The 24,277-nt window shown below is 37.6% G+C and overlaps 2 protein-coding genes and 1 pseudogene across 2 annotated transcripts in view; 2 read left to right on the forward strand and 1 right to left on the reverse strand.

Annotated features, from left to right (window-relative positions):
- Window positions 1-4,410, forward strand: part of PLEK2 (pleckstrin 2) — a 9,466-nt gene extending 5,056 nt beyond the window's left edge. Inside the window, exons 6-8 of the mRNA XM_023526758.1 lie at window positions 1,662-1,745; window positions 2,701-2,779; window positions 3,599-4,410. Of these exons, the coding sequence (XP_023382526.1) occupies window positions 1,662-1,745; window positions 2,701-2,779; window positions 3,599-3,726 (291 nt within the window). The 3' untranslated portion in view covers window positions 3,727-4,410. The remainder of the gene's footprint in view (window positions 1-1,661; window positions 1,746-2,700; window positions 2,780-3,598) is intronic.
- A 2,453-nt stretch (window positions 4,411-6,863) lies between these two features.
- Window positions 6,864-24,213, reverse strand: EIF2S1 (eukaryotic translation initiation factor 2 subunit alpha). The gene is made up of 8 exons (XM_011384098.2): window positions 24,055-24,213; window positions 19,777-20,018; window positions 16,309-16,388; window positions 14,092-14,243; window positions 10,425-10,531; window positions 9,042-9,139; window positions 8,195-8,338; window positions 6,864-7,415 (listed from the first exon to the last, which is right to left on the reverse strand). Exons 2-8 carry the CDS (start codon window positions 20,015-20,017, stop codon window positions 7,290-7,292), a joined length of 948 nt encoding a protein of 315 aa, XP_011382400.1. The 5' UTR covers window position 20,018; window positions 24,055-24,213; the 3' UTR covers window positions 6,864-7,289.
- On the forward strand, window positions 14,925-15,040 carry LOC111735871 (annotated as a pseudogene).
- Window positions 24,214-24,277: the final 64 nt, after the last annotated feature.

Genomic DNA, 24,277 nt, shown 5'->3' on the forward strand with positions numbered 1-24,277 from the left:
TGTGGGTTTCCGTATTGAGGATTTTCCATTCCCCGGGGGTAGCTCCCATCGCCTGGAACTGGGACTTTTTGTAACAGAGTCCTGCTCTCTCCTTCCCACTTGTAGGCTGAGAGCTACAAGAAGAAGACAAGTCCCAAGGAAGAAATAAGTCTCAGCACCATGGAGTTAAGTGGCACAGTGATAAAACAAGGATACCTGGCCAAGCAGGTATGGCTTCCTTGGAGCAGGGAGGAGATGGCCAGTTCTCAAACTCAGGGGAGGCAGGAATGCTCCCAAAAGGGTGGGAAGGGCTGAGATTGCTAGAGGGCACCAGTTATCAGCAGAACCAGCTAAAGCAGGAGCCCAGAGGCAGCCACAGGGAGCCAGTTAAGGGACAGGCATGTGCGCCCACCCCCCACACACAGAGTCCCAGACACACGGATGTGTGGGAAAAGGTACAAATAATCATCTCAACATTAAAACACAGTGTCTATGTCACTGCCCAATTCACATCTGTCTACAAGGGCATTGCCTACTGGGTTAGAGTTTTGCATTTGTTGGGCTTCTTTTCCCTGAGGCTTCCTGAGGTCTCTGCCTTCTCTTGTGGGACTCTGCATGCCCCCTTGATATGCTTTCCGAACAAAAAATAAGTATTTTTCTCCACCTACTTCAATAGGTTGAAGATGAAATTCTGCAGTGTAATCTCAGTGTTTAAAAACTGACCGTGGCCACCACTCCTAACCATATTTGGGAGAGCAGCCACGTTAAAGGGGAGAGAACCATGTCACAGTCACGCCTGCAGCATTTCTGCCTGGGTGTGACAAAAAGGCTATTCTGTGAACAAAATCACCACGTCCCGCACATGAAGTGTAAGCATACCTTCTGCACACCCCTTGCATTTGTGCGCATCCAGTGCACTGTGGGAATGTGCGTGTCTGTAAAATGGCCCCGAAGGCTGCTCAGCACCACTCCCATATCGGGATCACCATCGGCTCCTAGGTTATTCACCGTCCAAGAAACCGCCTGATGGGAGTCAAGTGAGGAGGGGAGGTGGTGAGGGCCCTAGAAGACCACGAGGAGTGCGTGGGAGGCGATTAGGGGTTCCACACTAGCGGGCTAAGGAAGGTTTGTGATCGAGGGGGTGATGCTAAAGAGAGTCATACACTCATCAGTATCTTACACATTTAGGTTTTAACATATGATTGATCATTTCTTACTCTTTCTGATGCAATTGTTAAAGTGGTTTTTACTGTATATGTGTGCACATATATACATGCAACTGTCGGTTTGTTTTTGGACTAAGTTGACGCTTAAAAAGTTGGTGCCCTGGGGTTCAAGTTTGCCTGTGAGCTCTCAGTCCAGTGGGCACCTGCTGCTTCCTTGTCCTCCTTGTGCCCTGAATGGTGTCCAGGTAATGCTCCTCCTTTCCTTCAGCGCTGACCCTCTTTGGCTCTGTCAACTCCACTAAATGTGACAGTGTTTTTGCTCAAGTGTCACTGACTGAGCAGGGAAGTAAGTCCATGACACATCACCTCAATCCTTGGGTCCCTGGGGGGCTCTTAGAAAGTAGTCTCATTGGAACAGAGAAGGCTAGCTCGAAGGTTTGGTATTCAATGCAAGGAAGTGGGAAGAAGAGAATAAGAGTTGTCACCAATGATCTTTGAACCCTTTCTTTGCCTCAGGGCCACAAGAGGAAAAACTGGAAGGTACGGCGCTTTGTTCTGAGGAAGGACCCAGCTTTCCTGCATTACTACGACCCTTCCAAAGTGAGTGCCCCAGGCTCACTCGGTAACCGTGTGTGAGGCTTCCAGACACTTCTCTCCCAAGCATAGCAGGCAGCTGGCTCCAATTCCTTTCTCTCAGCATTCCTATTGTAACTTCCACCACGTTATGTCTTCCCTTCCACAATCCAGGCTACTCTTAACTGTATGATCACCCCTTTCTTTCGTTACATCGTTGCCTAATCAGTGGGTCTTCATTATTTTGAGAGGAAAAACATCTTTTAGTTTTTCCAGAGCTTGCCGTGTGGCTAAGAAGGATGAGGTGGGCTGATAATTAGGCTCCTAACTGATGCTACCCAGGCCCTTCTCTCCTTTCTATCCACAGATCCCATGGATTCTGCCTCCTCAGCCTCTTGTCCCCACCCATGTTTTGACAAGTTTCTTTTACTATATAACATTTAAGCCATAATTTATTAATTTTATTTTTTTCTAATTGATCAAAGAATTTCTATTCTGAGTTTCAGATAAGTATTACTAGATGCTAAGTCGATCTAATTCCAGTCAAAAGAAAAGAGAAATGGCCTTTTAGTCAGCTGTTCAGCCTTGTCTTGTTAGATGTATGATTGTTATCCATTTTTTTGAGAGTGAAGACCGGCAGTTCCTCCCTCACCAAGGTTCAGTCAGGAACCCTCGCCCTAAACTGAGACTGTGAAGGAGCCTGGAGGAACCCCCTGGGACCCTGCCAGACTGAAGGGAGGGCCTGGGAGCCAGGGAGGGGTGTGGCACTGCTGCTACTGGCTGCGAAATGAAGAAGCCCTAACTTCCTTACTGGAGCATATAACTTGGCCACGTGATGTCCAAGTTCAGCCTCATCTTCTATTACAAATGACTCTCTCACTGACTTTTTTGGCTGGCATGAGGGTGACTACAGAGGCAAGAGCGCAACTCTTCCCTTTTGTGCATTCGCACAGTTCCTAAACAGGTGTCTTTTCCTCTGCAGGAAGAAAACCGGCCAGTAGGTGGGTTTTCTCTTCGTGGTTCACTCGTGTCTGCTCTGGAGGATAATGGTGTTCCCACGGGTAAGGTGCAACTTCGGCCCCAGCCCGAAAAACTCAGGAGCCTCCCTCCCGCTCTCTCAATAGTGCTCTCCCGACAAAGGACTGAGCTCTGGGAGCTGGGTAGAGCTTTCTCAATGAGACAATGAATGGAGTGAGTTTTGAAGCCAATTCAGAATTAGAGAAAAAAGCTTGGGTGCTCTTAGTGTAACGACACAATTAACTAATCCTTGTCTTTAATATTCTTTCCCCTCAATTTCTAGGTGCTCTTAGTGTAACGACACAATTAACTAATCCTTGTCTTTAATATTCTTTCCCCTCAATTTCTATACTTACTGGCCCACAAGCTTCCACCTAAGAATAATCGCTTACACAGTGCTTAAGGGTTAGCGACACACTTGAATATCTATTATCACACTAATTTCAAAATAGCCAGCTAGGATAGAAAGACAGTATTATACCCAATTTATGGATGTGGAAATTGAGGTTCAAGGAAATTAAACGATTTAAAATCAAATCCCAAGTTTTAGCCTGCTTTTTACATAAACATCCTGGATTATTTGATATGAATGAAATTGTAGATCTATGGTTAGCATAGTGGGCAGGCCAAGGCTTCCAAGAATGTCCCGCCGTAGCATTTGCAGGCCTTAAGGCACAGGTGAGGGAGAGGGAATAAAGGGAGGAAAAGAGGAAAGCATGCATCTAGTGGGATTCCTGACCATCTACACTTGTATTTAAGAAATACTTCATTATTTGTGTTTTTGTCTGTGTCTCAGTTGACTTTCAGCCAGTTTCAACTGGAAGCAGACATGGATATTCATTCACTTTTTTTTTTCTCCCTAGGGGTAAAAGGGAATGTCCAGGGAAATCTCTTCAAAGTGATTACTAAGGATGACATACACTATTATATCCAGGCCAGCAGCAAGGCTGAGCGAGCGGAGTGGATTGAAGCCATCAAAAAGCTAACGTGACAAGGATCCTAAGGGCACAGGACCAGGATTCTTCCCTCTTACCAGATGACACAGACAGGATTTCCTGAAAAACGAGTGTTAAAACTTTTGTATATTTTGTACTGCTTTCGAGTGTGGCTGGTGAAAAAGTTCCTTAGATTATATTCGGCAGTGGTGCTATTTCCTTCCCCCACCTTCATGTTAACTACCTGGAAATCCTAGAACAGCCATTAGGAGTCAGCATCTCGACTTTCGCCCATCTTCACAGCCAGCCATTCATTCCTCAGGCACCAAAATAGGTTTCCCTTGTTCTAACACTAACTAGCTATATTGTAATACTAAGATGCTAGTCTCTTGGCAGCTCTCTCTGAAATGCTGTCAGCGACTCTAACACTCAGGAATTAACAAAATTGACATGTTTCTATTAGAAACATGTATTCCCATACAAAGCTTTATAATTTTCAAAGGTTTCTCACGCTTGAGGCTATAAGAATTATACAAGCTGATTATGAAGACATCTCAAGTAATCTCTTTTACTAAGACGTGCTTCATCTTAAAGTGGGGATGGTGGCAAAATTTTGGTCGGAGAATATCATTTCGCTTTGAAAAATAAGCTTGTATAAGTATTATACATCACAGAAAAAAAAGACTCAGTTGAAGATTAGTCACATGTACCAAAAAAAAAAAAAACTTTACTATGGAAAATAGCATTTAGAAAAAGACAGAGAAAGATGTAAATGGCAAGAGTCAAATCAAGGTATGAAATTTTGGTTTGAAAGTGAACATTAACTGAGACAAATAGGTACCAAGAAGTTTAACCAGTTAATCTGAAGTAGTGAAAAGTCTGTATCATACAGTATCTTTAAAAATATTTTTATTTCAAGTTTACACAGTAATCTGGCACAGGTTACTGCCAGCATTCTTGCTAAGTACAAGTGCTTAGACTTTCTTTAATGAATAGATACGGAACTTACATTTAAGGGGAATAGGTTAATACCTTAAGTAAAAATTTGTCCTTAGTTTGAACTGTCCCCTTAACCTCATCTAGGGTACTTGACCTGAATGATCAGGAATTCCAAGATAATGAGGTTTTACTTCATTCCTTACATTGTAAGAGATTGCCTTTAAAATAATCATTTTTCATTTGGCATTTTACCAAGGTCTAATGTCCCTGGAATTAGTTTCTTTATTGCTTTTTGAATCTCAACAGGTGTTTATCTGAATTCAACTACATTTGGTTTGATGGCTTCTTGACTCCAAATTGGCACAACTGCACCCCACTCTGTATATCGGAATCCTCATGCACTGAAAAGTAGATGATCACCTTGAGGCAAATCAGGGAACAACCCTTGCCAAGGTACTAGCATTTGAATTTTTAAAAAGCCCAAACCATTTTAATTCAATTGTTCTTAATGTAAAAGTAGCTAAATCAAGGTTTGGAAGTATGGCAGCTGAGTATAACTGTACTGCTTTGCGCTACCATAATGCTTAGCGTGTCTTTGTAGGTTCCTGCTAAGTGTCTGAGCATTCCCCATGTTAAGTATTGGTTTGTCTTGCTAGAAAACATCAAAAATGGTTTGAATGTTCATGTGTTTTGTCAGCCATTTTCAATCACTTCAATTAATTATGCGTAAGGCCCAAGCTATTGCTAATGTTGTTACCGTTGATAACTACTTAACCTCAAATGCAGAATGGGGAGTTGATGAAACTGTCAATTTTTAATGAAGAGGCTTTGGGGGAAGAGAGGCAAGATTTGGATAAACTGGTCAATTCTTTTGTCAACCTATTCCTCAAGTTATTGGGAGCTGGGTGTGTAACTTATTCTCATATTTGAAAGTGATCCTTTTAGGTCAGTAGGGCATACATAGGCTTTAAGTTCAGTTAGCTCTCCCCTTCATGGTATCACTGAGGTGTTGCTCTTTTCTCTGGCAAGGGTCATGAATTTGCAGAATGATGGAACTGAGCAAAAGGCCTGCATGGGATAAAATCACTCACCATGAAGGCCACCAGTATTTCTCAAGTTATGGCTTTTGATGTATAAAAATATTCAGTTAAACAAAAAATTTACTTCCCCAGCCTAAAACATTTAAGGAGCACCAGTTATATATTTAGATGACATCTTGATGCTGTGAGTTTTATACTTTTTTTTTTGACTCCTCAAAAAGACCAAGGTGAAAAATTATCTGCAAATTTTGAGTATATTATTTTCCTCTAAACATTCCCTGTGTGGCATGCTTGCTAGTGATCATGGCTCCCTTGTGGAAATGGCCATGAGGTCAGATTTTAGATTTAAAAAGCTAGTAAAGGCTGCTAAATTAAACAAAGGGACAACCTTCACATATGACACAAATTATCTCACCAACACACTCTTCTACTTTCCAGTCCCTTTAATATTAACTAAAGGTTTAATCTTCTATTTAAATAGCAATTCTTAGGAATAATTAATAAAATTATATCTAGTACCTCAAGTAGCCTAAAAGATTAAATCTATGAAGACCAGACTTTCTACACCCTGGCTACTGCAGCTGTAACTTCAAACCATGTGTTATCTATGAATTTTACTTACCTTTATAATATTTATTTACCTTTAAATTTATACACCTTTAAAATAACTAGTTCTTAAAGATAAAAAGGAGGGAAATGTAGAACAATTATTGTTGTGTTCAAACAGATCCCCAGTCTGTTCTAAAGAGAACTGAAGCTCTGGGTGGCACCTAGTGAATATTTTAATGGAAAAAAATCAAAAGTTGGACAATGATACTCCAAATAACTACATTAAAGCAGCAGCATCTTTAAAAAAACTACTTTACCACCCTGAATTACCAACTCAAGGGAAGCAGCTCAGTACACCAACCAGGTAGGACCAGTGTGATAAATTCTCCTCACGTATGTTGTCATCAGTCTCAAACAGGTAAAAGGCACACAATCAATACTTTAATTGCATTTTAAGGCTTTTTTTCCCTTAAGAGCCAACTTTCACTGGTGTTAAAATTATTTTCTGTACGCCCTCCTTTTGAAAGGATCTGCTGTATAGATAGATCCTTTAGTCATCTGCCCTTTTAATTCTACATCTAGATTAAAATGAATAGAATTAGGGTCTTAGTAATCATAATCATCATAATGCTTTTAACTGGTGACAAGAAGGAAGAAGCCTATAGTTAAATATCCCAGAAATTTATTTAATGTTTGCTTGATACATTTTATATAGAAAGATTGGGACTATTTGCTTTGGGTGCCCCTGGTAAATTTCATGGAGGCATTGAACTACAAAGGGATATCACTCTAGAGACAAAAGAAATGGAAATCACAAGCCCAATTTTATGACTGTTCTTTAGCTTGAAGATTTGTCTCTAGTGAAATTAGGCCACTCCCTTAAAAATGCTTAATGTGTTGAAGCTACTGTGTGAAAACAGCTGACATTTAGGAGGGCATTTCATGTTTTGGTCTGTTGGAATATTTAAATACTTGAAAATAAAAAATATTCAGCTTTGAAGTTTTCAGTACTGGAAAACTTTTAAGTCTAGGGTTTATAGCCAGGAAGGGCTGCTTTGTGTTCCTTAAACTGGACTCTGTTTCCCACAAGATTAATCTTCGGCTTTGGCTTCCATTTCTTCTGCATCATCATCACCATCCACTTCTGCATTTTCTCTCTCAAGCCTCTCCAGCTGCCTTGCAAGTTCAGTCTCATCTGTATCTGTGACCACTTTGGGCTGTGGAAGTAGAGGCATAATTTCAAAGTGAAGTCATTAAATAGTACGCAAAACTTAATTTCAATACTATTACTGCCTAGTACTTTAACTCTTAAAGAAATATTTTTCTAATAACTCATATCTATTCACTTTTGAGTGCTGACATATCACTAATAAATTCCACTAGATCAATAACAGAAGAAATTTGTGAGAATAAGACAATACAGAAGTATGTGTATTAACATCAATTACTATTTTGTCATTTTTACAAGCTGAAACTGAAAATATATGAAAATAAACTCAGTGGCATTTTTACATCCTGTAAAATGCCATCTTCTAGGTTCAAAGTAAATTATTTACTATTCCTTTGCATAGAAGGCATTGTTATACGTGTATATGTATTTACATATTTATTTATTTTTATATATACATATGAAAATTAGGTTTTGTTCTTGTTCGGATGAGGGAAATATAGGCAATTACTCCTGTTTCTAATCCTGAGATCAAATTTTAAGTATTTCACATTAAATTCTGACAATAACCATCGCTGATTTTCACTGTCTATTTTCTCCTCTGGGGGAACCTAACATCACCAGTGACCATGGTTCTCAATAACCATCCCATAATAATTCTTATTTATAAAAAGCTCTTTTAGGGACCCTCTGAGTCAATAGTTATGCTTAGCAGAGTTGTAATCTTAACTGTATCCCATGTTTTAAGATTTTAGAATGTAATTCATTTAGATGTTCTTAAATTTCTTAAAAACTTTAACAACAAGGCAAAAACAGTAGTGCTCTCACCTCCATTTGAACATTGAAGACACCCCTCTTCTCCTCAATCTTTTCTTTTATAACAGCCATAGCCTGATTGAGGACAGAGAGGCCTTCTGTTCTCTCCAGGGTTGTTGTGGTCATCACATACCGAGGAGGAGCTATTAGATTAATCTAAGGGAAAAGACAAAAATTCAATTATGAGTGTACTTACAGAACACATAACTACGAGGATGTTCAAGAATGATTTTGCTAATCTGTTGCCTTATCAAATCACCCCAAAATCTAGCTTCTAATTCTACAGTTCAGCAATTTGGGGAGGTTTGTTAATGCAGCAAAACCTAATTGATAGTGATCTAATCAAGTCCACTGTAATAGTGAAAAGGAAGAATTACGACCTCTGGGTATCTCTGGCAGTTATACTAACTAGAGCCATCATCAGCATAACAGATAATTTGTCTCTAAAATAAAATTTCCTATTTGGTTCTAAACTAAACTGACAGAAGACATTCTTCTAAGAGATTATGAGTAACAACCATTCAGTTAATTTTATCGCTAATGAAAGATTCAGACCAAACTTCCTAAAGGCTGTGTGTGAATATGAGAGAATATGTTGCCCTTTTCAAGATTCTATGAGCATTATAAGTATAATAACTCTTTACGGTAAAGGAGCCCTTTGGCACTAAATATCAACTGGAATCTCCATCCACTGTAACAGTAATGGTAGCTACAACAAAAAGTCTACAAAAGGAAACATCTCCTGGAAATATCACCAAGACCCACTTTTCATAATGCTTGTTATGAAACACGATCATAAAAAAATCTGATTTGGTGTAGGTGGATATTTCAGTAGGGAGGGAGAAAACTGACTACTCACCTTGATGGGCATGGTTTCGGTAGAACAATTCAAACCGGCTCTCAGGGCTTCTTTTACGGCGTCAATGCCTTCATAACCATAACAAGCCACTTCAATATCTAAAATTATAAAAACTTAAAAGCTCAAACCAAAAAATGCAAAAAAAATTTAAAGGCGTTTTTAAACTACATCAGAGACGAGGCAGATAACATGAGTATACAAACACTTATGAAACCTGTTATCTTTTCAATGAGAAATCAATCCCAGCTATTAACTTGCTTAATTAAAACTATCAGAATATGCAGTGAAATGGATCCTCTCATCCATATCAAGCTCCTGAATGATGATACTATAAAAGACATTTAACCAACACCTTGAATTTTGGCTACACCTGGGTTAAAAATCATGACTCCAATCTCTCTGCACCTTTTTCTTTTGCAAATTGTTTAGAACAGTTTAGAAATTGCATACATAAATTATGACCTAGACTTTTACTTTTAGGAATTTGCCTTACAGCAGGGGTCCCCAACCCCCAGTCAGTGACCTGGCAGCACAGCCCGGGTGAGTGGGTGAGTGAAGCTTCATCTGTATTTGTAGCTGCTCCCCAATGCTAGCATCACCGCCTCAGCTTCACCTCAGATTATCAAGCATGAGTCTCATAGGAGCACAGGTCCCTGGTGCCAAAAAGGTTGGGGACTGCTGCCTTACATAATACTTATATAATTAGGTAAGTGTACATGTATAAGGGTGTTAATTTATAGTGTTTTTTTAATAATAAAATATTGGCATACCCTAAATGTTCTTCAAGAGGGTCTGGTTTATAAGGTTTATTATTCTGTGGAATATTATCTAGCCATTAAAGAGAATGAAAAAGATTCCTATGTTCTACATGGAAGGGCAGCCATGATATACTAAATGGAAAAAAGCTAGCTGATGAAAATTTTGCATGGTATGATCCCATCTTTGTAAAGACAAAAAAAAAAAAAAAAGTTATATCTGAGTGCAAACAGCATACATTCCTATACAGCATGTAAGTATACGAAAAATATCTGAAAGAATATATTCCAAACTATCAACAGTGGTTAATCAAGAAACATGGGAAAATATTACTGTACTGTTAGAATATTTTAAAGTATGCACTAAATGAAAATAACCACCTCCCCTTAAAAAAAGGGGCTAAACCTAAAGTTAGCTAAACTCATACGTATGGCAGCTTTAAGATGTATCGATATATAAATTTTATGATTTAGCAGAAACAAAAATAATTTCTTAAACTTCTCATGAAAAATACATTTAGAAAATTTACAGATGTTGATGTCATAACATATTCTTTGGTAAGGTTCATTTTTAACAGCTTTTTTGGTACATGCAAAATCTTTTAACATCATTTAAAGAATCGCTTACCTGCTCGAATTTTGACAGCCTGTGGTGTCAAACGCCTATTAATATTGTTAATGAGTACTTCCCGTTCACCTTCATTCAAATCTAAACTATCCAAAATAGATGGGTCTCTGATTAAAAAAACAAACAAACACACAAAAAAACAACAAAAGGTCAAGGTTATTTTACTGATAATTGCAATAGCAAACAATATCACAGAATGACTTCAAATCTTGCCTTTGCACTTTAATAACTATGTGTCTTTAGGACTTTCCAGACCTCAGTTTCCAATCCAGACTTCAGTTTCCAAATGTGTAAAATGAGAACGAAAACAGTATATCTCACTGGATTGTGGTACTAAATAAGATAATGCAAGTATACGACAAATAGACAACACTCAATTGATTACCATTAAGAGAAATATTTTAGAGGTCTGGCTAAAGCAAGCAATTTAAAATACACCTAATACACCTGACATCCACTATACTTAAGCATGTCCATGTTATTAGCAGTCTCTACTTCAAGGAGCTTATAATCTAGCTTGAAAAGAACAAAAACATGAAAAAAAATTTATATTAAACTGCATCCTTAGGAATCAGGAGAGGAAGGTATGACTTCCAGTTAGGGTCAGGAAGGACTTCATAGACAAAGTGGCATTTTCATCTGACCCTCCTAAGTGTCACAAGACAGGGACAAGGCTCTTAGTCAATGGCTCAAACCAAAAGAATGCAAAATTTTGTTTGCTGAGCAAATGAGACAAAAAGAAACAATGACTAAAAGAATGATAAAATTTTAACAAGCAAAGGTAGAACTGTTTTAAGAAAGGTATGATGTATTAAAAAAGGAATGACATAAATAAGCATCAGGCTTAAAAAGCGTGGGTTGAGGAACGAAAGGCAAAAGAATATGGGTGGAAGAAACTTTCATTCAATTAACACTGCTCTACAAAACAAAAGAAAACAAACCATGGGCAAATGAGATAAAAAGATGTTTCAATGAAGAAATATAAATGGTCAATAAACATATGAAAAGCTCTTAAGTTCACCAACAGCCAAAAGAATGCAAATCAAAACAAGATATTACTATACATCCTTCAGTTTGGCAAGAAAAAAAATGTGAGATATATACCAAATGTTAGTGAGGATAAAGAGAAATAGTAATACTCATACAATTGCTTGAGGGAATATAAATTATATAACCAATTTGGAGATTATTTTGGCAAAACTGAGTAAATTTAAAGATGCATATAATTAATACTATGACCTAACAATTCTATTCCTAGATATATACCTTAGAGGCTCCCAAACATGTATACACAGAAAACATGTATTCATCATAGCATTATCTGTAAAATTAGGGGGATGATTACCTTTTTTCTAATACAGAACAAATAAAGCATATTCTCACAATAAAATGCTATATAGAAATATAAGCATACATCTATCAATTTAGAGAAATACTATTCAATAATATATGAGTAAAAATTCAAGGTACAGATATTTTGAATGCAAAAAATGCTTTTATATGCACTTTATGAATACATATATTTATTAAAATCACAGAAACATAAATTATGATACATACTAATTTCAGAATAGTGGTTACCACTGATGAGGAGAATGAGTTAGGAAGGGTAAAACATTATTTCTAACTATTTCAGAAATTTTATTTCTTATTTAAAAGAAAACTATAAAGCACATGCAGCAAAGAATTAGCATTACTTAAACCTGGATAGTTGCTACATGACTGATGAAGCAAGAGAAGAATGTTAAAGGAAAGGGAATAATACATGCTAAGGCTGAGTGGTGCTGAAGGGACAGCTGGAGGTGGAAGCAAGAGGGGTAAGCCAGGGCCAGATGATGACACTAAGCCAAGTTAAATGTTCTGAGTGCAGGACTGAAGTCTGGGAGGAGAGAAATATAAAACTAGGCTTAATGATTAATAGCATAAACTCTGGATAGAGCCAGATGTCTGGGTTTGAATCCAGGCTCTACCATTTGCTATATGAACTTAGACAAATTATTTACTCTCTGCCTAACTTCCTCATCTATAAAATAGACATTAATAGCACTTATACCACAGTTTGCTGTGAGAATTATACATTAGCTATTATAATTATTACTATTCTCATCTCCCCCACAACGTGATATTTAAAAAAAACCAAAGGTGGGAGTAAACTGGAAGGGATTTAGAGAACCAAATAAGTTGGCTTGCTGCAGGCTCTAACATCTAATAGTTCCAAGCCCTGCTGGGCCATTCTGAGAGCTGAGGGAAACAGTATGTCTTGGCAGCACAAGGCTTGGGAAGGTAACTTCAGTGCAGTGATGAGGCTGCTTGTGGAGCATGAACATTTAGGAAGGAGTGGGAGGTGCAGAAGTAGAGACAGTAAGTACAGAGAACTGAGGGAGTCTGGATGCTAAAAGGAGAGGACACAGTGCTTGCTACAGGACAAAGCAGAGAGGTTTAGCAGTTTATTTTTTAGTGTAAATGGGAGCAATGAGAACATATTTTTATGCTGATGGAGCGAAACTGAAAAAGGGAAAGACTAAAGACCCAAGAGAGGGAAATAACACATGGAAAGAGGTCCCTGAGCAATAGCTGGGCACAGATAGTAAGATTAGTCTGAGAGCAGACAGGATATGAATTCCAGTGTGACAGGGGCACAAGAGGTAATGACAGGGGAGATGAAGATAAGTTTGCTGAGCTAGTGAAAGGAAGTACAGGAGATCCTGCCCAATGGATTCTATTTTCTTTATAAAAATACTTAGTAAGTGCACCAGGTGAGAGTAAGGGAAGAGGGGTAGACTGGGTATCTGAGGAAGAGTGTGGAAAAGCTCTAAAATAGCCACTCTAAGAATGGGAGGAAGAACTAACCAGAAACAGAGAGAATGTGGGGCAGCAGGGAAGGCCCAGCTGAGGTTGGAGACCATGAATATGCAGGGGCACCAACCTGCGAGACTGTGGTTTTTCCTAGCAGCACCCAGCAGTCTACAAGTGCAGAGAAGGCAGGAACACCGATCCAAGGCTGAATGTAAGAGGAAAAAAACAGGGCAAAAGCTCATGATATTGGCAAGAAAAGTTGTTGAAATGATGGGCCGTGGTGTATCTATGCTGAATAAGAGAGAGACTGCAGAAAATGGTGAAAAGACAGAGAAAAGAAGTTTTGGAATCAGAGCCTGAAATAAGAATTAAGATATAGAGGAGGACTAACTATGTGGTAGCTGGAAGGACAGGTGGCTATGGTAAAAACAGAATGTGTTAATTAAAGGTTTTAGAAGCAGAGCAAATCCTGGTGATAGTAGACCCAGGGTGAGGCCATATGGAAGACTGGCTAAAGTGGCACGGGATGAGGTCTAAGGAATTATGAGGTAAAGAAAACGAGAGGTTAGAATTTTAGATAAGACATCTATACTGGCCCTGAAGTCACCCAGGACAATAAAAAACTAGAAGGAAATATGTGAAGTAGTGTGAGATGAAACCATAGCGTTTATGAAACTATAACTAATGACATGTGAAATTAAATAGGCTTGGCTATATACGATTGGCCTATCTCATGGGCCTTTTATACAGAAATATTTTAATTTAAATTTGGCAAGGACTTAATACAGGGATGTTGTACTATTAAATGTCAGTCTCTCGACCCAGCAGCTGTGATGTGAAGGTAGAAGCAGAGCCAAAAAGGTGTTCTTACGAGACTGCATGCTTAAATGCATCATAGGCACCATATCCGGGTTTCTTGTACTTGTCATCAAAGACCCAAGCAGTCCTCTGGAACAGGCTTTCCAGTTGCTCGTCCTTAGTGTACTCTAACACCTCAGCCACATGACGAAGAATGCTGTAAACCTAGAAACAAAATGAAGAGTTCAACAATACAAAGGTAAGAGATCTACTAAAGTTAGTAGATGTTTTACACTTTAGTAGACAGAGTCTAAAAACAAATCTTTGGTTAAATTGACTACAATAATTCTTTAACAACAAAAAATCACCATCCAACGAATTCTCCATAGAGAAATATTTGCTTTCCCATAATAATTAACTCAAAAATGGGTATAACAAGTAGAAATAGTACAGAATTTAGCGTCTTAAGACCCAGATCAAGTCTCGACTGGGATAAATTAACCTCTCTGAATCTGTTTCCTCATTTGGAAAAGGGAGATATTGGTAGCTCTCATTTTTACTGCACAGAGCTCTTACATAGATCAAATATATACAAATGCACCCTAGAAATGGAAAACACTATACAAATGCTTTATACAAATGTGTGAAATTTGTATATTATACAAATCCTGTTAAACCAACATAAGCTATAATTACTACTCCTCCACGTGAGATTATGGAACCAGGACTGAGATTTCGGTATCTTTTCTTCTGTTATCTTTCGATCCTACCCGCTGCTGCCAAACTCTTTTTCTAATCCCCGTAGAATAAAAGGGCTTGGACGTGGTTCCACAGTGTAGCAGTTAGCATGTCTGCTTTACATGCAGCAGGTCCTGGGTTTGTGCCCCAGTGTAGCCACAGTCCATGGTCTATGGCCATGCCACCCTGCACAAGCCGGATGTCTGATCTTGGAAGCTAAGCAGGGTTGGGCCTGGTTAGTACTTGGATGGGAGACCACCTAGGAAGACCAGGTGCTGTAGGCATAAATAATAAATAAGTAAATAAATAAATAAATAACAAGCAAATAAAAGGGCTTAAAGAAGAAAAAAAGTATAAGGAGGTTTTTATGTTACTTACACATGAAAAGTGAGTAAGGAGAGGCACTAACAGTGGCTATTTATTCTATTACCCTACCACCCTAATAAGATTACTAACATACTCATTTTACAATATCCTAGGTGACAAAAAAAAAAAATGGAAGTTTCCTAGAGCACTGCTTCTCAAATTTGGATTCTCAAACTTGGTGGGACCCGAGATCATGCACTTCTAATAAAGAGTCAGATGATGCCAATGCTGTTGGTCCAGAGACTATATTCTGAGTGGCAAGGTCCTAGATTTTATTAAAAAAGGACCTTCCTGATAGTGCTTTTGAATGTGTAAACCATACTGCAGTTAATAGTAAACGTGTCAGTAAAACAAAGGGAAAGACTGGGTAATGGTCTGATGGCTTTTAGATTTTTATTTCTTTTTTACTAGAGTCAAACAAAATTTTAAAAATCTGCTCTTCATTTAAACATTGTTTTCTTGGCATTTTATCCTGAAGACAGAAACACACATGGCAGAAGAGAACAAAAGACACAAGAGAGAGGCAAAGGAACAAAAACAATGGAAACAGTGCCATTAAGCACGGAGGATCTAAGGAATGAGGATAATCTAAATAGGACCAGAGAGCAATATGGACAGAAGAGGAAGACTGCAGAAATGGCTGCTCTTGCTTTACTCATGCTTACTGTGGAGAAGTAAGACATTAGAGCAAAAATAAAAAGGAAAAAAAAAATAACCTTAACTATATAGGGAAAAAAACAAAAACTGGCAACAGGCCCCTGTGTTGCTTTCCCGGATTCACAGACATTTTACAAATCCTTGTTCATTCTTAACATACAACAGCTGGTTGTCTCTGTGACCCTTACCCAGAACAGGGATGAAAGTCAAGAACTACATGTGATAACAAGCAAAACCAGCTGAAACCACCCGTTAATGTATTCCTAAAACAGCTTAAAAACATTAATCCAGTACTGTTTTGAGAGTATTAGATCAAAAGCAATGCTTCAAAGTAGTTAACACCACGAGATAAAAATACTGTAATCATATTCTTTTGAAATTGTTTTAAAAAATTATATTTCTATATAACATATAACTGGAAATATAAATAGTTATTTTTATTTTTTATTTTTCCACCAGGAACATGACAGGCTGATTATGTATAAAACACATCAAATAGTGGACTTACTTGACTCAAAAGTCAACTTACAGTTTTGGATTTGGTGAATTTATCTTCACATTTGATTGCTTCTTCTGGAGATACTCTTCTTTTTGACAAATCAATATATCCTATAAGAAAATTTTGAAAAAAAATGATCTCTGTCCAGGTGCCTACTGCCAACAAATTTTCACAACCAGCTCATTTGTTTGGCATACCTGCACTTACTTCCCACTGAAATCCTACCAACGAATTAGTGCATAAGAAGTACAAGAGGAATTTTTTGTTTCAGAAATGTATCTTCATTATCACGTAATTATCTATTCTATATTATTTCATTGGAGGGAAATAACTTTCAATTATCGAAATGAAAGTCAAAAGATTTTCTATTGGTCTTTTTGGCATCCATTCATCACAGTGTCAACTGTATTAACTATATTTTCTGTATTCTTGATGCTCTGACATTTGTGGCTTGGCTGAGTGGGGAGAGACCCCCTTATCCCCCTCCAGAACTAGCTAATTCTTAAGAGTCAGCAAAGGGCTCACCTGGAGCAGCCTTCCATATGCAAACTAACCAATCCAGAACCTATATCCCCAACTCTGAGACTCATGAAAGTGTCATGCACCAAGCCAATATTCCACCTGCCTTAAATCAGCACAGGGCCAGGTAAGAGACAACCAGGAACAGCCCTGATGCCCTGAGTCCTGCCAAAACTATTCCAATTACCTAACTCTAAACTACTCAGACGTGCCTTGCCTTTCACGTGGAAATTTCAATAAAAGCTCTGGTCTAGGCTTTACCCTGGCTCCTTCTGCCTCCTGACCAAAATCTGGTGCTTCCTCATGTGGCCCTGCATAGCAAGGCACATTTCCATTTCTTAATAAAAATCTTTCAAGAAGATTTTTGGCATTGGCCTCTCCATATCATCAGTCACTTTCATAAATTAAAATCCCATGGGTACGAAATGAGACAAGTAGTTAAATGTATTTTAAAGAATCTAGGAGAAAAAAAAATGGTCTTTAAAACTTACATATTTTTGATTTTAGGCATCACATTATGTCTCTGGCCTTTACCATTTCTTAAAATATAGGTCTATTTGCTAATAAATCCTTAGTTTCTATTTACCTGAAAATGTCTCATTTTGATTTTCATTGTTGAAATTTTCTTTAGATACAGAATTCTAGTTTGACAGTTTTCTTTCTTTTAGTACTTTAAAGATGTCATTCAATGCTCTGCCCTCCATTATTTCCAATAATGCCATTCTAATTTGTATTCTTGTTCCGCTGTAAACAAATAAGGTGCCATTTTCTTTGGCTATTTTCAAGATTTTCTCTTTATCTCCGTTTCAATAGTCTGATGTGCCTAGATGCAGTCTTATTAGTATTTTTCCTGCTTGAGGTTTGCTGAGCTTCTCTACTTTATAAATTTGTTTTTTCAACAAATATGAGAAATTTTTGGCCATGATTTCTTCAAATATATTTTCTGCCCTTTCCTTTTCTTTTAAAAGAGAGCTTTTGATACTTGATACAGGTTGCTTTTCCCCTCTGTTTTTCATATTGGTTCTTTTTTAAATGAACTATCTTTAAGTTTCACTGAGCCTTCTATCATTTTAATCTGTTAGCCCATTCAGTGAATTTTTTAGATATTACACTTTTGATTTGTAGAATTTATATTTAGTTCTTTGTGAGAGTTTTTCTCTACTGAAGATTTCATTTTGTTCATTATAAGCATATTTTCCAAATATCCTTGAGCAGTTATAGTATCTGCTTTAAAATCCTTATCTGCAAAGTCCAACATAGGGGTCATCTATAGGTTGATCTCCATTAATTGCCTTTTCTCTTCTGTATGGGTCTTATTTTCCTGTTTCTTCAAATGTTCAGCAATTTTGTATTGCATCCTGGTCATTGTGAATGGTATGTGGCAGAGACTCTAATTCCTTTATGTTCTTAAGGATATTGATTTTGTTTTAGCAGGCAGTTAATTTGCCTGGATTTAAAACTATAAGCTGTTTCCTCAGGTGGAGAGCAACAGAAATCTATGTAGATTTTTACCCTGGTAGGCTGCTTGCAGTCTACTCTGTGTATTAGTAGTTCAGGGGTCAGCCAGAGACTTGAGCAAAATTTCTGTATAAATGTAGGGGTTCTCCCTCTGTTTCTCCTGTCTCTAACTTCTATCATGACTTTCCAACTGCTGTGGTTGCCCAGAATTGTTATCTTTGGTTCTCAAGTCATTAAGACTGTAGGTTTTCCACTAGAATTTTAGCTGCCCTGCTTAAAGCTATCTGTTACATGCATTCAAAGAGCTGTAAAACTTACCCAGTGCAATTCCTTTCTTCCTTTGGTTTCAGCCTGATTTTTTATTGCTCCCATTGTCTTTAGTTTTGTTGTTGTTGTTCTGGGTTTACAGCTGTTATATTTTAAAAATATTTAAAGATGTGCTCAATAGGACCTAATCTTCTAGTATCAGAAATGGATCCTCTCTATAGGATCCTCTGGACTTCACTTTTTAATCTTACCCTGGTCATCTTTCCACATCATTCAGATCTCATTCTATAGAAAACTGCATTGCATGGATGTGTCATAATTTACTTCACTATGATTTCCTGTTTCCTGTTTTTAATTAATACTGTACAAACAATGATGTTATGGAAATGATTTTTACATTTATCTATTGTACTTATGCAAGTATATTTTTGATTGCAACTGAAAATATATTTGATTCCTTCTTGTTATATATTTTATAAAACAGAAAAGAAATACAAAGTAAGACACCATTCCAGGGTGTCTTTTGGGGGCAGTGATATGAAGAATTATTCAAGTTTAAGGGATACAGTTGTCTCCTCTTATCTGCACAGGATACATTTCAAGACACCCAGTGGATGCCTGAAACTGAACTCTATATATACTATTTTTTTAGTATATAGTACTGAACTCTATATATGCTATTTTTTTCCCTATACGCACATACTTTTTCACTTAAAGGAAGCACTTTATGGCTTCAGGGCCATTACTAAGTAATATAAGAGTAACCTGAACATGAGCACTGCAATATCTTGACAGTCAATCTGATAAATGAAAAGCCTACTAAGTGGCTAATGGGCTGGAATGTATACAGCATGGATACACTGGAGAAAGGGATGATTCATGTCCTGGGCAGGATGGTGAAAGATTTCACCATGATACTCGGGATGGTGTGCAATTTAACTTATGAATTGCTTATTTACCATAGTCTGAAAATATTCAATGGAAAATTCCTCTGGGAATAAAATTCAAGTTATTTGACTCATAAAATCTAGCCCTAGGACATACTACTAATTAAACCACTAACTTAAGAGATCTTGTTCAGATGGCTAATTGTCATCCTTCTCTAACAACTGTGCACATAAAAGAATTTAAGTGTAAAAGGTGGTGTTTTGTTTTTGGTTTGTCTTTTTATTGCACTAGGCAATTTACAAAAAAAATTTTATAATAAACCATTTTAAATCTAAAATTTACATTTTAGATATTTTTCTCACTTACCTTTTTCTTTGTCCACTCTAATGACGACCACACATTCATTTCTGCCAATTCGGATGAGTTTGTTTATAGAACGAATACGCCTTCTGGACAACTCACTAAGAAGAATCATGCCTTCGATATTGTTGTATTCCAACAGGCTGACATAAGCCCCCATTTCAGCAATGGCCCGTACATTCACCATCACTACATCTTCCACCTCAGGAAATTTGTGTTGATAAAATCTACAACTTAGACCTGGCATTCTGCAATTTTAAACAAAAGAGTCAAGTCAGTCCTCGGTTAAGATCAAAATAAAAACAAGTCAGTCAACTTTCCACATCTTGCCACTGGAAGAAGTTGTCAGTCTCCTCACTTCTTTAAACTTCTCAAATCAGAAAACAGGTAATGTTGAGGAACCGAGCTTTAATTTTTATTTTGCTCCACATTTTTGTAAGGCATGAGTGAGTCTCTGCCATCAGTTTCAGAGGAATCATAAAAAATAATGACCATCTATAAAGTACTTTGAGACCTAAGAATTAAAGGTACAACTCAAGGGTAAAATACTATTTTAATACCACCAGTTCAAGAAATAACAAGTGATGGGAAGCGTGACTACTGTTACAAACCTATCAGCAAATTCTAAAGCTATTCTTTCTGCAGATTAGCTAGGACTGTATATGCTACCACCCATCACATAAAGGTAAGAATCTTCTAATTACTTAAACCCTAACCATATATCAAAAGATATAATAGCCAAAATTACAGTAGCATATGACAGGACAAAAACTAAGTTTATTAATCACAAAAGATATTACATTTAACTAAAATGTATTCTCTCCGATTTTTTCCCCCAAACTTGCATTTAATTCACAATTACCATAATTTCTGGCTTTTACTTTTTCCATTACTCCCAAACACTCTTCTCTTTTGTTGAATAGATATACCCAATTTTGAGAATAGCTTTATAGATCTACATTACTATAGAGTTCAAATTTCTCTTAACCTCCAAGCATTAAATATATTTAAAACTACTCCCTTTGATCCACCCAACCTATTTTCAGCACCATTCCTTTTATGACCCACAAGCCGGAAATCCTACCATGAGTAAAAAAATATTTTTTAAGGGAAGCTCTCAAGCTAATCATACCTGATGATTTTCATGTTTTTCTGCTAACCTTACCCAGTTTACTATTGTCAAAGCTCAGAAGACAGGCAGTAATAGGACCTAAGGGCCTATGAAAAATTTGTGGAAAATTCATTAACTTTTTTCTTATTAATTGGTGAATACTGATAGAACATCCACATCCAGCTCATAGAGCCTCCAAGTTCTGCTGCAGTGCAGTCTGAGAACTGCTAACTGCATCCACATGTATCTTCCCTAGTGGCTTTCCATTGATTATACATCTTTCTACTACCTACAGGGTCCTATATGATCTGGCCACTGCCTATCTCCCTGAGGTGCCACTTTCACCCTAGTTCTCCCTACCTTACAGATGAAGAAACCGAAGCATAGCATAGGTTAGGCAGCTTGTTCTGTCATCTACTGCTAACAAGTGATGTGTCAGAATTTGAACTCGTGAAGTTTGGAACTACAGTCCGTGCTTATTCATCAGGCTACATTTTTCTCTCAATATTATTGATAAACGTATTACTATTAGAAACATCTTACACAAAACGCAACGTTAATATACACATTCACTGCTGGAGCATATAATACAGATTAGTGAAAACTTTCAGTACTAATCTACCCTGTTTAACAACAAAAAAGCAGCATATTAACAATAGTGGCGGAGATGCATTTCTCTTGTAGCTTGACAAAACAGGGATTTAGTAAATAAAGGGAAGTAGACAATCAATGACCAGAATTACCTACCAAGAAACAGCTGAGCTGGCTGTTTCATTTTTAAACAGGGCCTTTTTTAAAAACTCTTATCAAATATCTGTATGTAGAGTACTAAAATTTGAGAGCTAAAAAAGTTTCAAACTGGGTATCAAAAAATGCCATGAAAATATGTGAAAAAGTTTTAAGAGCTTTAACATGTGCTAACCACATCTGCTTATCAGGTTTCCTCAAGTTGTAAAGCAGATAATTTTCGGGAAGCAAGGCTTAATTTGATGGTTAAAGAAAATAGGCAATAGTGTAAAAACAATACTGATGGAAGCTATAAATGCTACACCTTTAGGAGTTATAATAAGTCTCAGCAATAAATAGGGCAATAAAGGAATACTGCTGATGGTATGTTACTCACAGTAAAGATAGAAAGTGGCCAATAAGTACGAAAAGAATCCATTTCAAAAAGAATCTGAATATTGATAGATTTTGAACATCTCCTTATTTATGCTAATAATTATACTAACTTAAAAAAATCAGGAAAACAAGCCACAAGCTAGTATCCATCAGCCCTCTATATAATTTTCAAAGCACTTTGACTTATTTGCCCCTCAATAAGTCCTCGTCAGGCAAGCAGCATAGTGAACTTTGGGAATAGCTATAGATGTGGATGCTCTATCACCTATTAGCTGTGGTTGCTTTGGAAATGTGTTCCCACTGAACTATAGATTCTAGTCTGTGCTATGTTCCTCACAGACTTGTGGAATCAAATGAGATAAAATACATGTAAAAAACATTTTGAAAGTGTAATGTGCTATACAAATATAAGATATTAAAAGTCAAAGGAAGTATTATTTCCATTTTGTAACTTAATTTGTTACTTTTCAGTACCTACTATGTACTAAGCACTACTGACACAACAATTAAGACTTAAGAATTTAGGTAAAGAGTGGAAAACAAACTAATTCGTAAATAACTGCAATGTACGTTATTAAAAAGGAGCACAGTGAAACAATCAATTAACGAGGAACCAAGGTACAGAATTAAGTGACTTCCTTAAGGACAAATGCTTAATAATTACTAGAATAGGAGTTAAACCCAAGTCTTTTGACAGTAAATCAGAGTATCTTTAACCCACACAGCCTCAGTATGTCAGAGTACTACGATACAGTATGTATTTTTTAGTAAAGAACAACCATCTTTCAGAATATATTAACTGAATCCCATACTAATTTCAAGTACTCTGCACTGTCAGTAATTTTGCCTGGTCAAATGGTAGGTAGGCCTTCTTTCGTAAACCAGTGCATGGGCAAGTCATCATAATGGATAAAGGAAGCACAATGCTTTCCAAAGTAGTGTACAATGTGATAGAAGCAACTCTTGTGATAATTCTAATTAGGCTCTAACACTTATGCTCTTTGCATGATAGTTTTTAGCACAGAAGTGCTACGCAAAGTTTTTAAACTATTTCACTGTAGTTGAAATAGGAAGCACCAATATCTACAAACATTACCGTGTGTCTTTTCTAAATCATTTGGCATCAAATGAACTGAGAATTGGCAGTAAAGCTCTACTCATATAAGTAATTCCCAAACTGTTGAAAGACACAGAGTTACAACTTTTTTTCCTTGAACAACTTCAATCGGGAGAAAAACCAAGACTTCTCTGCTACACTTTTTCTACAAGACACAATGTTTCTTGCTTATTGAAAATTAAAGTAGCTTAAGTTTGGGGGATAATAAAAGGAACCTCAGGCCGAATATATATTTAACCCTAAAATTCCTTTATCTCATGTTTTTAGTTTTGCTTAACTGTAAGACCACGGCATGTAAGTCTACAATTATGTTCTCATCAGTGCTGAAATACAGCAAACCGATATGAAACGTAAGAAACTCAATAGCATGTTTTAGTTTCAAGGAGTGACTCATTCCACAGAAATGCACAACTCGAGCAATAAGACAATATGAGCTTCAATTTTTAAAAATAAATTATCAGATGAATAAACTACTCGTGAAGCCTTTATAACCCAGCTCTTGACAACACTGTGACCCATCCCACTGGTCCCTGGAAGTATCCGGTCTAGTTTCCACCGAGAGGGAGTATTTCCTGGAGTAGAAATAAAAAAAGGAATAGACTTCTCAGGCCCGGAAAGAGCAAAGTGCTGTGTCCTGAGGTGTGGGTGGCACTGGGATCTCCCGAGGCCACCTCACCTCAAGGCACCCTCGGTTTAAGCATACTGAAGAGGCCCTACAGTCACTTGGCCCGTTTTCCTTCACCGGGTTCCTCCGCTCGTACAAAGATACCTACGACAAGGGAAGACCGACAAGGAAGACCGACAAGGAGCTGGCGGGTGGTAGCGGTGGTGTCCAAACATTTTTCACGCAGGGGCCTACTCTCTCTCGACTGCCCTTGTCACTGGACACAACCAAAGTCAGTCCTTTGAGGAACCAATCTAGGGAACTAGTCACCTGAGGTATGTGTGTGGATCCCGCAGGGGGGCCCCTCGTCGCCCTCTTTAATCGAAGAGATCGGACTTGATACACCCGCAACAGCCGCCGAGCCTCTTCAGCGTGCGCTTCGCTCAACCCCACTGCGCATGCGGAACCAGCTCGCACCACGCAAGCGCCGACAGAACAGAGGCCCTCTTCGTCACTGACCATAGAGTCCAGGTCCTCCAAGAACAAGGAAGAA

The sequence above is a fragment of the Pteropus vampyrus genome, unplaced genomic scaffold (genome assembly GCF_000151845.1).
Source record: "Pteropus vampyrus isolate Shadow unplaced genomic scaffold, Pvam_2.0 Scaffold15, whole genome shotgun sequence".
NCBI classification, from domain to species: Eukaryota; Metazoa; Chordata; class Mammalia; order Chiroptera; family Pteropodidae; genus Pteropus; species Pteropus vampyrus.

Coding starts and splice junctions, on each gene's coding strand:
- EIF2S1 (XM_011384098.2), bottom strand. CDS start 20,017: ATGCCAGGTCTAAGTTGTAGATTTTATCAACACAAATTTCCTGAGGTG. Junction 14,244..16,308: donor AATTCACCAAATCCAAAACT/GTAAGTTGACTT, acceptor TTTTGTTTCTAG/GTTTACAGCATTCTTCGTCA. Junction 8,339..9,041: donor CCGAAACCATGCCCATCAAG/GTGAGTAGTCAG, acceptor CTTTTCCCTTAG/ATTAATCTAATAGCTCCTCC.